The 17,454-nt window shown below is 42.5% G+C and overlaps 1 protein-coding gene across 7 annotated transcripts in view; it reads right to left on the reverse strand.

The window, feature by feature from the left end:
• The window catches only part of Usp40 (ubiquitin specific peptidase 40), a 77,617-nt gene that overhangs the window by 31,276 nt on the left and 28,887 nt on the right, over positions 1-17,454 (reverse strand). For 6 of the 7 annotated variants that reach the window (XM_045147118.1, XM_045147117.1, XM_045147119.1 and 3 more), the window contains 8 exons: positions 15,213-15,513; positions 11,361-11,442; positions 9,237-9,408; positions 6,224-6,308; positions 4,963-5,033; positions 3,819-4,138; positions 1,337-1,460; positions 976-1,033 (listed from right to left, as the gene is read on the reverse strand). In XM_045147118.1, coding sequence (XP_045003053.1) covers positions 976-1,033; positions 1,337-1,460; positions 3,819-4,138; positions 4,963-5,033; positions 6,224-6,308; positions 9,237-9,408; positions 11,361-11,442; positions 15,213-15,513 — 1,213 coding nt within the window. Of the gene's footprint in view, positions 1-975; positions 1,034-1,336; positions 1,461-3,818; positions 4,139-4,962; positions 5,034-6,223; positions 6,309-9,236; positions 9,409-11,360; positions 11,443-15,212; positions 15,514-17,454 lie in introns of those variants that run through there. The other variant, XM_045147123.1, reaches the window with a different exon arrangement.

Genomic DNA, 17,454 nt, shown 5'->3' on the forward strand with positions numbered 1-17,454 from the left:
CTTCTCCTGATCCAGACCCGCCTTCTCTAACTGTAGCTTAAACTTGATTTTCTAAAATCTCACACATGTAGAGCCATCCAGTTTGTACTGTGTTGTGTCTATTTCCTTCACTTAGCAGGACATGCAGATTCCTCTATGTCCTGTGTGTGATGGGGACAGTAACTTGCTGCTCTGCAGAAAAAGGCATGCCACTGGTTGGCTGCACCATAGTCTGTCTATCCATTCATTTGCTTGTGGAAGTGCACTGTCTCTAGTTCTCAGTAGGAACATTTATGTTTTTATAAGGCTATGGTTTACCTTTCCTTCAGCAAAATCCAAAAGTAGAATTGGTAAGCAAATATTTCAATTTCTTTTTAAAAAAGTGATTATTTTCAACAGACCAAATCACTTTACACTCCTACCAGCCACATGTGGGTTCCAGTCACTCTGCAGCTGTGCTGACATTTGGTTTTGTTGGTATTTTGAATTTTAACAGTGGGGTGTCATCCTTTAATCTGGTGGCTAAGATTCGATCTTTCTCTCATGTAGACAAAGTCTCTGTTTAAACGCCCAAGTTTGGGTTGGAATGTCTTCTAACCAGAATTATAGACTTGAGATGAGTGAATTTTGTGGCCTGTAAGTTCCATTTCAGCAAAGCTATTAAGAACCCAATGCTAAGCAAATACTGAATTTGCAGGCTATTTGGTATAAAATTTACGTAAATGTAAACATACACATAGGTGAGATACGTAGCATAGTATGAACACACACAAATCAGATGTACTTGCTGCAGCTGGGGAGGGATAGGCTTGAGGAGGAAAACACAGAGTGGACTTTATTTAATGTTTTAAATAAAAACAAACACATGAAAAAAATTTACATTTGTCCATTTTGGGTGGTAGGTGCATGAGATTTCCTTATTTTTTTTTTTGTATTCTTCCATATTTTTCAAAAAACAGTTGAGCTAAAAACCAAAAAGTAAATGTAAATGATTACCTAGATCTGTCATTAATTTAAAATCCTTTATGGCTTTAATTCGAATGTCATACACCACCTAAAATAGAGAAATAGAGTAATGACTGTGCGGAAGTTGAATGAAAGGAGATAAAAATGAAAATTATCAGTGTGTGTACACAGAGATCATTGAGATAGTAACTTTTGCCAGCAGCACAAAGTGGCATGTATGTCTGAAGCTCAGTTGCAATGGCAAGAGACCCTGGTGTACCCATTCTCTTTCTCAAATAAATTGAAAACAAATTTTTAAAGACTATGAGACAGCTGTTGTGAAAGAGTGGCAGTGGTGTGAAAAGCAGCTTATCACTAGCGCGTGCCCACAGAACCACGCTTGTGCACTCACTGCATTAACAGACGCCGATACTTTCACTTGCTTCCCATCAGGCTCTGACTGACATAGATTTTTCACCTGGATCCAGTTGATTTCATCCATACTGGTGACCCATGTCCCTTGTTTGGGCAAGAAACTACAAATAAAGAAGAAAGATATCTAAAAGTGAGTCTTTACATGACACTTTTGTGGAACAGAAAATAAATCATACTGGAATTATCAATATTTATTTACTTATCTGAGAGGGGGGTAGAGAGAGAATGGGTGCACCAGGACTGCAAATACACTCCCAATGCATTGCCATTTTATGCATCTGGCTTTACGTGGGTGCTGGGGAGTAGAACTTGGGCTGGCAGGCTTTGCAAGCAACTGCCTTCCAGCCTAGAAACAACACTTTCAAAATTCTGCATGTGTCCTTTGAGGAGACTAATGAGAAGGGGCCACATTCTACTGAGTTGCCCCTATTAATGTTAGTTATCTTTTTAAGGGGATGTAAAGAATTAGTCCATGGAGTTGCTTTTCATGAAGGCAAATACTCTGACATAAATGATTTGTAGTAGTTTTCCAGTTTTTTCTTCTTTTTGTGAGAAAAGGTCTGATGGAGCCCAGGCTGGCCTTGAACTCACTATGTAGTCAAAACTGGCATGAACTCTTCGTCTTCGTTTACCTCTCAAATGTTAAGATGACAGGCATGCACACACCACCACACCTAGCTTCAAGGGGCACTTCTGCAAGCAAGCAGTCAGCTGTTGATGTCTGTCTGCACTCTTATAAGGCCCACCCCTTAGGATGTGGGTTTATTAACAGCAGGTCAGCCAGACACACTTGTGCACACTGCATGCTGTCTATGTGTATCTTACTGAAGAGTTCTGTTTGCGAAGGGAGAGGTGGCAATTAGAGCATCCTGTCCTAAGAGCCTTCCTCTAGACAGAACATGACGCAAGCAGAAGTCCTTGTGGGCGCGTAGGTACAAGTCCTAAAATACAATTCCACTCTTCCTTTCAGTTTTTCTACTCTTATACCCCACCCTAAGCATGCGGTGCTGAACACAGCGAGGTCTCAAGCTTATTCCCTGAAGGCTACCTACAGCAGAGGAACCCGGAGGATGAGACAGAGGTGCAATAAAGCACCAGGCACGTGCCATGTGCAATCACTACTCTCTCAATCCTCACCACCCGTGAAGCTGGTACTGATCATCCCCTCCCTGAAGAAGCTGAGCAGAGATGAAATCATGTGCAAAGTGGGAGATAACCCAGGCAGCTGGCGCCTGAACCCTCACCCTGACCATGGCATCACTCTGCCTCACTCAGGAGCACCCTCGACAACTCCGATGCCAATGCAGACTGAAGGTTTACAAGGGCTGCAAACAGGGTCGGGAAAGCAGGATACAACTGCCTTATCTACAAATAGTCATCAGGATGCTTAAAAGTAGAAACCTTCCAAACAATGATCCAAGTTTAGAAGAAATGGAAAGCCACCAGCTGGTAACAATGACAAAAACTGCACGGTTGGCTGAGGCTACTGTTTTGGGTCTCTTCTGTCTTTGTTTCATTTCCCAAATCCTAGTAAATACGAAAACTACTTTTTTATAAAGGGGCACACAATAAAATTTCCTGTGACAGAGGTAGAGAAACACACCCAGAGCACACCTGTCCCAACAAACAGTAGTAACAAATGAAATACAAAACCAAAAAAAAAAAGAAATACACAACCAGCCAGCCCACCAGCCCTCTGCCTCTCCTCACCGCCCCAGCTACAGAAAAACATGGTCACAGATGTGCGTCAGACGTGGGTAACGGGAGGAGGCACAGCACTGCCGAGTTTCAAGAGACAAGTCCTCGGGTAACTGCACCTCTGAGAAAGATGGGTGCCTCCCAAGACTCTTCAATCAGATCACAGAAAAGCCTTAACTGTCCTATGGGGTCTCTTGTAACAAAATATCCAGACACAATTTAGCCATGATCTTAGCATTTTCCTTGTGAAGAGTTTCAGCAGTTTTCTTTGTGAGAAAGGTTTCTGGTTTTATAACTGGTGCTAATTACAATTTGATAGGATTTTGTGTTATAAACAACTAACTGAGTCTCTACCTGGTCTATATAACCAAAGATAACTGCTATTGTTACCACATTTACTGCCCCCCCCCAAAAAAACAACTTTTTTTTTCTCTACATTGTACAACCAAAGCCATTCTTACATACAGTATTTAGTTGCTGGCCGTGGTGGTGTGTGACTAAAACCGAACACTTGAGAGGTGGAGGAAGATTAGGAGGGGAGATTCAAAGCCAGCCTCTGCTGCACAATGAGTTCAAGGCCAGCCTGGACCATGTGAGGCCCTGTCTCAAACAACAAAACAACAAACTCCAGTATTTAGAACTGAAGGGCTAGAAACAAACATTTCACTCTTACCATTAAAATAAAACTTTGGAGTTCTACCAGATGGCACGGTAATTGAAATCATTTTAAAAGTTCTCTCCCTTTCTTCTTAGTGAGTTACCTTTTATCATCAGTGTTGGAATCCTGAACTAAAATGGAGCTTCCATCCCGCAGACCTTGTTCTCTGAATGTCTTCTTCAGGTCTTCCCTGGGAATAGCGGCCCAGCGTTCCTCCTCTGCAGGCCCGGTGATGGTCATGAGAATGACGCCCTCGGGCAGGGCCAAGGCCGTGCGCACAGAGCCCACTTCCGCGTTAGCTGGGACGACCACCGGCAACTCCACCGGCTGCTCACACTCGGCACCTGCGCCAGTGCCCTGACGAAGCACGTTTAGCAGCAGAGGCTCGCAGTCAGGCCCCGTCTCGATGTGGACTCCGCCAACCTGCAGCAGCATCGAGAAACCACTGGGGTAAAGCTTATGTTGTCCAAATGACGTTCCACCCGTGCTGGTCGTATGGCCTTGGAAGTACCCGAGGACCACAGGCAGCCCTAGGGAGGTTCTCCTCAAGCCTTCTGAGAGAGCTCACTGTGCTGCAAGAATCTGGCACCACTCCGCCTTACAGGGCAGGCCACGCCCTTTCTTGTCCCCACAGGCACCATGTCCCTGCAGTGCCCTTACTTACACAAGACCACCCACAGACTAAGACCTCGGTGTCCAGATCAGCATGCACCTGGGACAACAGAGGCACTCAACGAACAGCTAATATACCTGACCACTACCTCTGCCTGCACCTCAGCTCATCTCTCTTTTCACCCCCCACCCCCACACTCTCTCTCTGTTCCTGAGACAAAGTTTTGCTACTCAGCCTCAGACTGGCCTGGGTCCTTCTGTCACAGACTTCCTAGGGCTGGGATTTGAGTGTGCACCACCACCCTTGGTTCGTGTCAGTAGTCTTCTAAAGGATAATTGTATGCATGATGAATTCTACCATTTCATTAGAATGATTTTTTCATTTTGAGATGAGCTCTTATGTAGCCCAGGCTGGCCTCAAACTGGCTATGTAACTGAGGATGACCTGCCGAGTCCTGTCTTCATCTCCCAAGTGCTGGATTACAGGTGTGGACACCGTGCTCAGTTTACACAGTGCTGTGCATCAAACCCAGGGTTTCCTGCATACTGGGCAAGTCCTCTGGCGCCTGAGCCGCACCTCTAGCCTTACCACGACACTTTACTCGATCAAGACTGCCTCTTCAGTGGCTCCTTACCTCCACCCCATTCCATACAAAGATGTCTTCCCCATCAGCCACTCCCGCTTCACACAGTGCCAGCTCATCTCCTAGAGAGACGAGACCATCATGAGAACACCCAGCGTGGTCACCAGATGCAGCTTAGCTAAAGAGAGGGGGACACTTAAGTGGTTCTTTGAAAAGTCACCCTTCTTAAGAGAAAGCATAAAAGCAATTATTGTATTAGACTGTTATTTTATATAGTTATATTTGTCCTTTACAATGTCATTACATGTCTCTGTGAGCATGGCAGCAGAACAGTGTCGTTGGATAGGCCTGGCCTAGGCTCCAAGTGGTCCCGGCTCACCACTAACCAGTTGCTTGTGCTACGTGCTTCAGGCCTCTCAGCTTCAGTTTTCTCATTTATGAAATGGGGGTAAAAGAATTTTGTGAAAATCAAAGTAAGATAACGTAAAACGGTAATTACAACACTTGACAAAGTGAAGCCCTAAACAAGCATTATTGCTACGACTGTTGGTACCATGGTTTGTTTTTTTTCCCCCCAAGAAAATAAGTACTAGCAGTCTTGTTACAAAACTTGAAGTTAAGAGTGGGTTGTTTTATTATTTTGCTTGAGGCTGAGAGATGGCTCAGAGAAAAAGTGCTTCCCATGCATGAGGATAAGTTTGGATCCCCAGAACCCATGTACAATGCCAGGTGGGGGGCGCATGTCTATACTGTCAGAACCCCTATGTGATACCAGGTGTGGTGGTGCATGTCTGCACTGCCAGAACCCATGTACAATGCCAGGCATGGTGGCGCATGTCTGTACTGCCAGCACCGGAGAAGCAGAGACAGAGAAGCCCTGTGGCTCACTGGCCCACTGGCCAATTTGGTGAGATCTAGGTTCAGTGAGAGAACCCTTCTCAGAGTAAGGTGGAGAGCAATTGAAGAAGACATCCAATATTGGCCTCTGTCCCCTGACATGTGCACACACATGTACATCCACATACATACAATCATTCATGCATGTACCCCCCATACACACATATACTCTAAAATATTTTGTTCAATAAGTTGGGTAATATAAAAAGATCTTACAGCATTTTAAACAGTTCTGGTAGCATAGCGGTCATAGTTTCTAAAAATCTGTAACATTTCCATAGTTACATTCAAATTAGACAAATGACTTCTGAAAGCTGACACTGTGACCCCGGTCCACGTAGCTCAGAAGCAGTAGATGGGAAGAACTGACAGGACCCACGAGGAAGGGGCCACTGTGCTTCCTTACTGGTCTTACCATCGAGGGTCTGATACACATGAAGTCCTGCTGGCAGGTGCTTTGCAATACTGAGAATGATGTCTCCTTCCCAAAACCCTAATAGCTGAAAAATAGTACCAGAAAAGAAACATATGAATATCACATTTCCAGGTTCAATAAGAACAAATCAATATTCCCACCTCAACCCAACATTAAAAGTTTGTAAATAAAAGCTGGGTGTGTTGGCATACACCTTTAATCCCAGCACTTGGGAGGCAGAGGTAAGAGGATCACCGTGAGTTCAAGGCTACCCTGAGACTACATAGTGAATTCCTGGTCAGCCTGGGCTAGAGCGAGACACTACCTCGAAAAAAAAAGTTTGTAAATAAATACCCTTCTTAAAATTAGTCAAATCCAAAGACCAAGTGAACTGAATCCATTACTGACTAAAGAACTCTGACATATATAAATAACCCAATAAACCATACAGTTCTATTCAGTTTAAGAGGAGCCTATTTTTATCATAAAGCCCAAACCGCTCAGCAGGCTAGCCTAGGAATTTCTGCACCATTTTGTCTCAAGCAAGCACTGGCTCTCACTCACACAAACACAAGGGACACCGGAAAGGAAGATATCCTGTTCTATGTATTATATATTATATGTTATATATTATATACAGGCATCTTGAGTTGATGTTTGCTCAGTGGTGTAGCATTTCCTAGCATGCATAAGGCCCAGAGTTTCATCCTCAGCAACGTAACACACGCACACATACATGCATGCATGCACACACACCACCCATTTATGTACTACAGAGTCAAGGGTTTGTTCTATTTTCTAAATCTGGGCTGGAGAGATGGCTCAGTAGTTAAAGGCACTTGCTTGCAAAGCCTACTGGCCCAGGTTCAATTCTTTAGTATCTATCCTGACAAAATCAGGCACACAAAGTGGCACATATGTTTGAAGCTCGTTTGTAGTGGCAAGAGGCCCTGATGCACCCATTCTCTCTCGGTTTTTGTCTTGGTCTGTCTCTCTCCCTCTCCCTCCTCCTTTCTCTGCTTGCAAATAAAAGAATACAAATAATTAAAATAATAAATGTTAAGCTTTTAAATCAGAGACTGGGGACTATGGTAATCACAGCAAAATAATATTATTCAGAGGAATAATTCTAATCTAGTGTTTCTCTATAATACTGTAAGATAACTTCTGTAAAAGAAATTTCATCTTTACAAGAGTATCATTTACTGTATTAACTTCCCAGCCTCTTGCCAGTGGCTCACTTCTAGGGCAGAGATTCAGACTGCAGAGATGTAAGCTAGGAACCCCAGAAGGCGCAGATAGGAGAACGTCTAAAAGTGAGGAGGATGAGAAAGGCCTTCCTTGACAGGCTCAGGTCTCCAAGTCACCCATCTCAACATTGTCAGAGCTAGCTCAGAACTGAGCTTTTACTGAAAAATTTCAGAAGTATCAGGATTTTAGAGATCCTGCCTTGAAATAACATGTAAAATCAATTAGCATTAAAAAGAAATTGTTATTTTCTTAGAAAAAAATGAAAAGAAACATGATAATTTTGGTGATGGATACAATATTTCAGAAAACATACTTAAAATTATTTCTGGGACAAACCCCTGAAGTTTACAATTTCTTGATGTTCACTTTTCACTCTTCTGAGATAGTCTCATGCAGCCATGCTGATCTTGAACTCACTATAGCTGAGGCTGAGGCTGACCTTGAATTTTTTTTTTTTTTTTTTTGAGGTAGGGTCTCACTCTAGCTCAGGCTGACCTGGAATTCACTATGTAGTCTCAGGTCAAATTTATGGTGATCCTCCTACCTCTGCCTCCCGAGTGCTGGGATTAAAGGTGTGCCACCACGCCTGGCTGACCTTGAATTTCTAATCCTTATACCTCCACTTCCCGAGGGCTGGAATTACAAAACATCAAACCTGGTTAAAGTTTACATCTTCTACTATTTTTTCCTGAGGAAGTAGTGTGGGGTGAGGTAGTAGGACTACGGAAAGACATCAGAGAGAAGGGGAGGGGGCAGTGCTGCCCTAATAATTAGATGTCTGAGCAGGGACAAGCATGGCTGCTTGAAATCCCTACTTCATCATCCTCAAAATGGAGCTAGCTTGCTGTGACGAGGCTCAGGAGCACAAAGTCATGTGAAAGCATTCTAGGTTCAACAAGGGGCGACACTGTTACCCTCATCATTGACATGCAGCTAGATACATTACCGGGGGCAAATATTAGGTGTCATTTCCCTTCACTTAGTAGGGAGCTGGTGTGATGGCTCACACCTGTCATCCCAACCCTTGGGAGGCTGAGGCAGCTCTGCCATGCATTTGAGTGTCTCAAACAACTAACAAATAAACAATCTTAATGGAGTTGGAATGTAGCTCAGTGGTAGAGCCCTTGCCTAGCAGGTGTGAAGCCATGTGTTAAAATCTTCCCCACCAGAAAAACAAAGAAACAAAAACCTCACTATGCTGTCCCACACCAGAGGATACACAAGCAAGCATGGTCATTCGGTCAGTGGTTCTGCGTATTAAGTAACATGTTCAACTTTATCTTCTCATTCCTTTTGAAAAGCAATTCTCTTTCATTTGTTTCCAAAGAGGAGACAGTCTTACACTTTCTGCTCCCCCAAGTCAAAATGTACCAGGCCCAGTGACCCTGTGAAAAGCTGCAGGCAAAGTGCACTTTCTTTCCAGATGGCTCCCTGAAACTTCACCATGCAGGCATAGTGGCATGTAACTATGATCCGGGCACCTGCGTCAGCAGAGCGCATGAGAAGCCAGCTTGGGCTATACAGTGAGACCCTGTTTTAAAAGCCCAAATACCAAAACCAAAACCCAACCCCACATAAATCCCCCCCCTCAAAACCAGACTTACAAGTAAGGGAAAAACATCTGGTTCATCCCACTTTGAACTGATAGATATGGGATTTTTCTAAGCAACTTGGAAAAAAAATTGTAACCTAAGTAAGATGAAATGGGAAAAGCTAGCTTAAGAGGAACCTTAATGTTTAAGAGAAAATAAGAATAAATTACCTGAAATATTGACTGTCGGAGATCTCCTAAAGTTTTCCTTTTGTCAAAAGTCAAATCCCATACACTTTCTGTCTGAGAAATAACTGGGTGAAGAGCCCCGTTGAAGAAATAATAATGAGAGCCCAAGTGGAGATGCAATTCAAAATTATTGTTTACAGAATCATGTTCTGCCCTTTAAAGAGACATAAAAATACATACATGCTATGTATTTGTGACAGAGATTGCCTCAAACCAAAATTATTTGCTTCACAATAAATCTATTCCCCACCTTTTCTTCTACCTGCCACAATGATACACTGCAAACATTCACCTCCAACTGGCACCATGAATTCCAAGAGAAGTGTTTCCATGTAGCCTATGCAATGCTGCCCATTTCCAATGCCACGGCTGGATCCCAGCTATGACAACATGTTGGTGCTTGCTTCTACAGTGTGTTCAGTGGCAGATCAACTCCTCCCACGCTGACTCCCATTCTCCCGAGACAAGATCCTCCTGGTGGACGCTCCTCGGGTACAGATCTTTAGTGCCATGCCTGTCTGGCTACTGCAGGCTGACTCACGCCCTGGCACCTGGCTCCTTCCCAGGGAGTCTGACCAGATACAACTCTACTAAAGTGGTCAACAAGAGCACAGATCTTTCTGATGGCTAATTAACAACCTCGAAGGATTGCTTGTTTTATTTTGAACTTTTTAATACCAATGCTACGCTACACTACTCATGCAGGTTGGCCCATATATGAATTCTATTTTCCCTTTTGGTTAGAGAGGCTTCTCTTTTCAGATGATGGCGGCCACTGGATGACTCAAAGGTCAACACAGTGCTGAGAGGAAGCGACAATGGAGTGTTCAGCACTAAGTGAGACCATGTATATCATATCCTCCAAAGCTCAGGGTCCACTGTGGAAGAGGTGGTGGAAAGAACATAAGAGCTAATGAAAGGGTAGCACTTTTTACAATGCTGTCTTCCAGATACAAAATGGCCTTGATATTTATGACCTCACAGTGCCTGACACTACATGCACAAGACCTTCATAACAGGAAACAAAGGTGACATCAAAATGAAAGAGAGAGTAACTGGAAGAAGAAGGGATTCCAATGGAGGGCAGATTTAGGAGGAGAAAAATGGGGGTAGTGGGATGGGAATTATTATGGTATATTGTTTATACTTACAGAAGCTGTCAATAAAAAGGTAAAGGAAATGTTTTAACTCTGTTGAGTCTTTACCTTTTTAGTGTGTTGTGGTTTGAATATAAAATGTCTTCCATGGGGCTGGAGAGGCAGCTTAGCAGTTAAGGCATTTGCCTGCGAAACCTAAGGACTCTGGTTTGATACCCCAATACCCACGTAGGACAGATGCATATGGTGGTGCATGCATCTGGAGTTCATGTGCAGTGACTAGAGGCCCTGGCGTGCCCATTAAAAAAAAAAAAATGTCTCCCATAAGCTATGTGTTTGAGCACTTGGCTCCTGTTAGCAGTGCTGCTTTGGGAGGCGGAGCCTTGCTGGAGAGAGTGGACTACCAGGGGCAAGCCTGTGCTTTGCAGCCTGCCTCCTGAATACAATGTGATGAGCCGGGTTCTTGCTCCTACCACTATGCCTTCCCCACCACAAAAGATCTAAAACCTCTGAGCTGTGAGCTGAAAATAAACCCTTTCCTTCATTAAGTTACTTCTGGACAGGTGTCTGCTCACAGCAACAAAAGACTGACCGATACACAGTGTCCAGTTCCACTGACCTCGGCATATCATTCAATGTGTCTGCTATTTTTGTTGCCAGCTCCAAGTCCATGATAAATATGCTAAATAAATCCTGCCACATAATCTGCCTCTTGGATCCACAAGAAGATAAAGAAAACATCCATTTTGCTACCCAAACACCAGTCAGAGAACAAATGAAGTCGTCTCCGGGTCCAAGGTTAGCCCCAGAGGCTGCCTGCAAAACCTTAGGACCCAGGTTCAATTCTTTAGTACCCATGTAAGCCAGATGTGTAAGGTGACTCATGTGTCTAGAGTTCATTTGCAGTGGCTGGAGGCCCTGGCGTGCCCATTCTCTCTCTACCTTTCTCTCTCTCACTCAAATAAAATAAAATAAAAAAATAAATAAGTAAGTAAAAACTTAAAAATACCTTTTAATTTGTAGTTGAGTGTTAGCTGCATCCATTTCTGCTAGCAAATGACATGGAACCCTGTATCTTGGATTAGCTCGAGCTGTGAAAAAAAATTTCACTTACTTGTGCTGAATGGATGAAACTATATTGCTGAAGGGACAGCATGAAAACTCAAAAAGAAGTCAGGCATGCTGATGGTAACCTATAATTCCAGCACTGGGGAGAGTAAGGACGGAAGAACTCACTATATAATACTCCTGCCTCAATCTCTCAATCTCCCAAAAGCTGGCTGGAATTATAGGCATGAGCTACCATGACTGTCCTAGAAATTATTTTTCAAAGCGTACTGGGGTATTACTGCCTCTTTCACTTCTAAGACATGACCCACATATATATATATATATATAGTCGGCAAATCTGATGCTTGCTTTTCACATTAATTTTTTATTTTAATTTTAGTTTTAGTTTTGGTTATTTCAAGGTAGGGTGTTGCCCCCCTCCTGGCTGACCTGGAATTCACTCTGTGTCTCAGGCTGGCCTCTAAGTCACAGCGCTCCTCCTACTTCAGCCTCCCGAGTGCTGGGATTAAAGTTGTGCGCCACCACGACGGTGTTTGTCACGTTATTAACTACATCTTCCCACACCACCACGCCTGGCTGTCATTTTCTTTTTTGAGGCAGAGTCTCACTATGTAGATCAGGCTAACGTCAGACCATGTCCTCTTGCCTCTACCCCTCCAGGGCTGGGATAACGGGCATATGTCAGCATTCCCTGCCGCAAGTTTTCTGACTATATATTAGGTTGAAAAAGGAATTCTGAGCCAGGTGTGGTGGCGCACACCTTTAATTCCAGCACTCGGGAGGCAGAGGTAGGAGGATTGCTGTGAGTTGGAGGCCACCCTGAGACTACATGGTGAATTCCAGGTCAGCCTGGGCTAGAGTGAAACCCTACCTCAAAAAACCACACACATAGTTAAAAAAAAAGGGGGGGGGGAAGGGCTGGAGAGATGGCTTAGTGGTTAAGCACTTGCCTGTGAAGCCTAAGGACCACAGTTCGAGGCTTGATTCCCCAGGACCCACATTAGCTAGATGTACAAGGGGGCGCATGCGCCTGGAGCTTGTTTGCAGTGGCTAGAGGCCCTGGCATGCCCATTCTCTCTCTTTCTCTCTCTCTCTCTCTCTCTCTCTCTCTGTTATTCTCAAATAAATAAACAACAAAAATTAAAAATTAAAAATAAAATAAAAATAAACCACACACACACACACACATACAAAATGAATTCCTTCTTTTATAAATGATGACTTATGTCTTTCCCCCAATTTAATTTGCTACTGATTACCATGGACTATATATGTCAAAGAACTCTACAGAGAGAAATGTCATGGAAAACTCTTTTACTGATTTGTCATTTACCTTTAAATTCTGTTTAATATTGAAATCACTTTCCTTATTTTCTTTGATTTTAAACTTACAAAGGTGTTATCTACCTTAAGATCATATATTTTTATTAAAGTTTAAAGTTCTTTTTTTTACATAAAGGAGCTATAATTTCATTTAAGTGATTGGTAACAAAAGAAAATTCATTAGTTATTTCCTTAGCAAGTAATGGATGTCTGAATTGAATCTCCTGTAATTGTCTTTCTGTCTACTTATTTGAAGAACTATCTTAGAACAGATTAAATTCTCAGCTACGCTTGGATCAGTGTCTGGGCTTACTGCTGTCTTGATGACCTGTGGGCCTCCTGGCATTACTGACACTGCTGTCTTTGCTGCCAGTTCCACGCACACATTGATGCTGAGATAGTAAACTTCCCCTAGGAGTCCTTACTTCAACTTTTATTACTTTATCCCCCTACGTAAACCTTAGGATCATTTCATAAAATTCTATTCCTTTATCCTCAAAAGAGTCCATCCACATTTTGGATGGACCTTAACTAATGCCTGGGCCTCTTGAGTAGCTGGGATTTTAGGACTGTGTCACTGGGCCAAGATTCTCTTGTTCATTCCCAGAGAAACACAAAGCCTTTCTGGTCAACAGCAGTTATGTAACTGTTCAAGATCTAGAGACTTGCAACTGTTTTATTCTTACACTTTCTTTCTTTCTTTTTTTTTAATGAGTGTGTGAAACAGGGAGGGAGGGAGGGAGCAAGAGAGAGAAAGAGAGAGATAGAGAGAGAGAATTGGCCTCAGCTACTACAATCAAACTCCAATGCTTGCACCACCTAGTGGGCATGTGCAACCTTGCTCTTGCCTCACCTTTGTGCATCTGGCTAATGTGGGATCTGGAGAGTCAAACATGGGTCCTTAGGCTTTGCAGGCAAGTGCCTTTAACACTAAGCTATCTCTCCAGCCCTCCCATGCTTTTGCCTAATGAGACTCATTGGGTCATCGAAAAAGACATGAAAGTAGAAGGGGGACAAGCTGGGAAGGGGAAAGTGATGAATCAGTGAAAGTGGGGGTGGACAAGAGAGGGTAAAGGGGTAATCAAAATATATATATATCTTGTCATGTGTAGTGCCACTGGGAGTGGTGACGCACGCCTTTAATCCCAGTAGTCAGGAGGTAGAGGTAGGAGGATCACTGTGAGTTTGAGGCCAACTGAGACTACAGAATAAGTTCCAGGTCAGTCTGAACTAGAGTGAAACCCCATGTCAAAAAACAAACAACAAAACCCCCCACAAAACCCCAAACTTAGGGCTGGAGAAATGGCTTAGTGGTTAAAGCACTTGCCTGTGAAGCCAAAGGACCCAGATTCAATTCTCCAGGTCCCACATAAGCCAGATTCACATGGAGGTGCATGCATCTGGAGTTTGTTTGCAGTGCTAGAGCCCCTGGCATGTCCATTCTCTCTCTCTCTAAATAAATAAACAATAAAGAATCTTAAAAAAAAACCCAAAACTATATATATGTGTGTTGAATTAAACTCATTATATAAAATTAATATACACTAATTAAGACCATTTAAAAATACTCTTTAAGAACTTGGGGAGATGTCTCAGCAGCTAAAAGTGTTTGCTTTCCAAGTGCCAACACAAAGTCAGATATAAAACATTTATTTATGAGTTCATTTGCAGCAGAGGTGCTGGCAAACATATATACACACTCTCTCTTTTCCTCTTTCTCTCTCAAATAAATTTTAAAAATATGTTTTATTATGATGAGTTTGAGATGGCTAAACATATGTGGGTTCTCTTCAACAGTTCAACAAAGAGTGCTTCAAAAAAAGGCACTTCAAATGCTCAAGAACATATTACATATTACATTGAAGGAGAAGAAAAATAAGAATATAAAGGGGAAGGCAAGAAAATAAAGCCAAGGCCATTTATACTCAAAGGCAACATATGCCCAAATGACAGAACCAAGTTTGAACACTGGGAAATCATACTCAAACTTATCAACACAGTAGGAAAATGTCAGATCATCCAGGAAAGTTCAAATTTGAAAATCTAACTTTGACCAAAGTTATTACAGAGGAAAGAATGACATAGATAAAATAACAAACAAACAGAAAGCATGATTCTCACCTAAAAAAAAATTAAAAGAACAAACTGATAGATTTCACTTGGCACAACATGCATTTCACTATTAGCTTTAAAACATTCAGTACCCCAGGACAAACCCTTCTCTTAAAAAGGATAAAATCTTGCTGGGCATGGTGGCACACGCCTTTAATCCCAGCACTCAGGAGGCAGAGGCAGAGCAGGAGGATCACTGAGAGTTCGAGGCCACCCTGCGACTACATAGTGAATTCCAGGTCAGTCTGGGCTAGAGCGAGACCAAAAAGCAAAAAGGATAAAAAGTCAGAGAGCACTTGGGCTTTCTTTCTGCAGTCATTAACTGAAACAAGCCATGGCAGTTTTCCTTCCATACCTTCAACAGGTCTCTGCAACTTGGACTTCCGGTAAAACAGCATATAGGCACTTTCTTTACCCTGGAACTGCTGTGTGATATCCTTCTCCTGGATTGGCTGAACTTTGGAATCATTGATATCAAACCAGTGGGAACAGATGGTGTCATCATTTAATCTGGGGGGCTCTGAAGCCAGCATATGCAAGATCTGCTCATGGTTTCTTTGGAAATCAGACTCAGCTTGGATGGAGAGATTCTTCACGAGACTAACTGTACTTTCATCTGGGCTGAGCAGAAATACCTGTGAATGGAGCTGTAAGAACTAGCCAGAACAAACAAACAAAAGCAAAGATGACGTTAATTTAAAAAAAATTAGACAAGATAAAAAATGTTCTCATCCTCTCTGGTTAGATATTTCAACCTCTTCCTTATTTTTTCCAGGCTTGTGAGGGGAAAATCCTTTGAGCACAAAAAGGATTTAATGAAAATCAGAGTGCTGCCGGGGAAGGGTGCTAACAGTTCTACCAAGGAAAAAGTTACCACAGCACAATCTAAAAAGCATTTCATGAGACCCACTAATGATGTTTTAAGAACAAGACAAATGAAATAGATCAGGTAGAACAGGTTTTGAACTGGTTAAAAGAATTTCGGGGCTGGAGAGATGGCTTGGAGGTTAAGCGCTTGCCTGTGAAGACTAAGGACTCAGTTCTTGATTCCCCAGGACCCACGTTAGCAAGATGCACAAGGGGGCACATGCGTCTGGAGTTCGTTTGCAGTGGCCGAAGGCCCTGGCTGCCCATTCTCTCTCTCTCTCTCTCTCTCTCTCTCTCTCTCTCTGTCACTCTCAAATAAATAAAAATGAAAAAAAAATCTTAAAAAACAAACGAACTCCAATTTTACTTTATTCTATATGTCAATTTTAGGGATTATTTCCTGTGTACTTAGTTTTTTTTAGAAAACTTTTTGCCTATGCCTTGATCTTGAAGGGTTTTCGATTTAAAAGCTTCCACACAGGTAAGGAAACAATCACCAGAGTGAAGAGACAGCCGACAGAATGGAAAAGAAGTCTCTGACAAATACACATCAGATGAGGGTTTAATGTCATAGATATATAAAGAATTGTAAAAATTAACACCCCCCCCCCCGAAACAAATCATTCAGTCAACAAATGGGTAGATGAACGGAACAGAAAAATGTCAAAAGAAGAAATATAAATGGCTACTGAATAGTTGAAAAGTGTTCAACATCATTAGCCATCAGGTAAATAAAAACTAAAGCTGCTTTGAGATTCTATCTCATTCCAGTCAGAATAGCTGTCATCAAGAAAACACAGGATAACAAATGCTGTCGGGGATGAGGATGCACACACAGGGGAACCCATATGCACTGTCAGTGGGAATGTAAATTTGTACAGCCACTCTGGACGTCAGTATGGAGGTTCCTCAAACATCTACAAATACAACTACCATCTGATCCAGTTATCCTACTCCTGGGCATTACCCTGAAGGATTCTAAGTCAGCACAGCACAGAGGTCCTTGCAGACGCAAGCTTCTTTCCCCACTATTCACACAGCCAGGGAGAGAACTGGATGTCCATAACTATACCATACAAAGACTCTGGATGTACATACACAAGGGAATTTTATTCAGCCATAAAGAAAAATGAAACCATGCTATTTGTAGGAAAATGGATACAACTGGAAATCAATCTGTTAAGCAAAATAAGGCAGATTCATAAAGACAAGTACTATATATTCTCTCTCAAACATGAAACCTAGATTTAAGATTACGTGAGAAAGAGAAAAGAAACTAGCTAGGGGATCACGAGAAGGGAGGAAGAGAATGAAAGGAAGGTCAGAAATAGAAAGGATACTGGAATACACATAGTAAGAAATGGAACTAAATGGAAGAAGAAAGGTAACTGGCTAGAGGGGACAGGACAAGCAGAAGGTGGTAGGGGAGAAGAAATCAGAACAGTTTCGTTACACGTGAACATAAAGATGCCATGAAGAAACTCATGACTTTATATGCTGACCTAAAAATAAAAAGGTAATGTAAAAAGAAATAAAACAAAATAAAAACAATCTAAACAAGCTGGGTGTGGTGGTATGTGCCTTTAAACCCAGCACTTGGGAGGCAGAGGCAGGAGAATTGCTGTGAGTTGGAGGCTACCCTGAGACTACATAGTGAATTCCAGGTCATCCTGGGCTAGAGTGAGACCCTACCTCAAAAAAATAAACAAACAAAAAAAAAAATCGAAACA

The sequence above is a fragment of the Jaculus jaculus genome, chromosome 4, assembly GCF_020740685.1.
Source record: "Jaculus jaculus isolate mJacJac1 chromosome 4, mJacJac1.mat.Y.cur, whole genome shotgun sequence".
NCBI lineage: Eukaryota > Metazoa > Chordata > Mammalia > Rodentia > Dipodidae > Jaculus > Jaculus jaculus.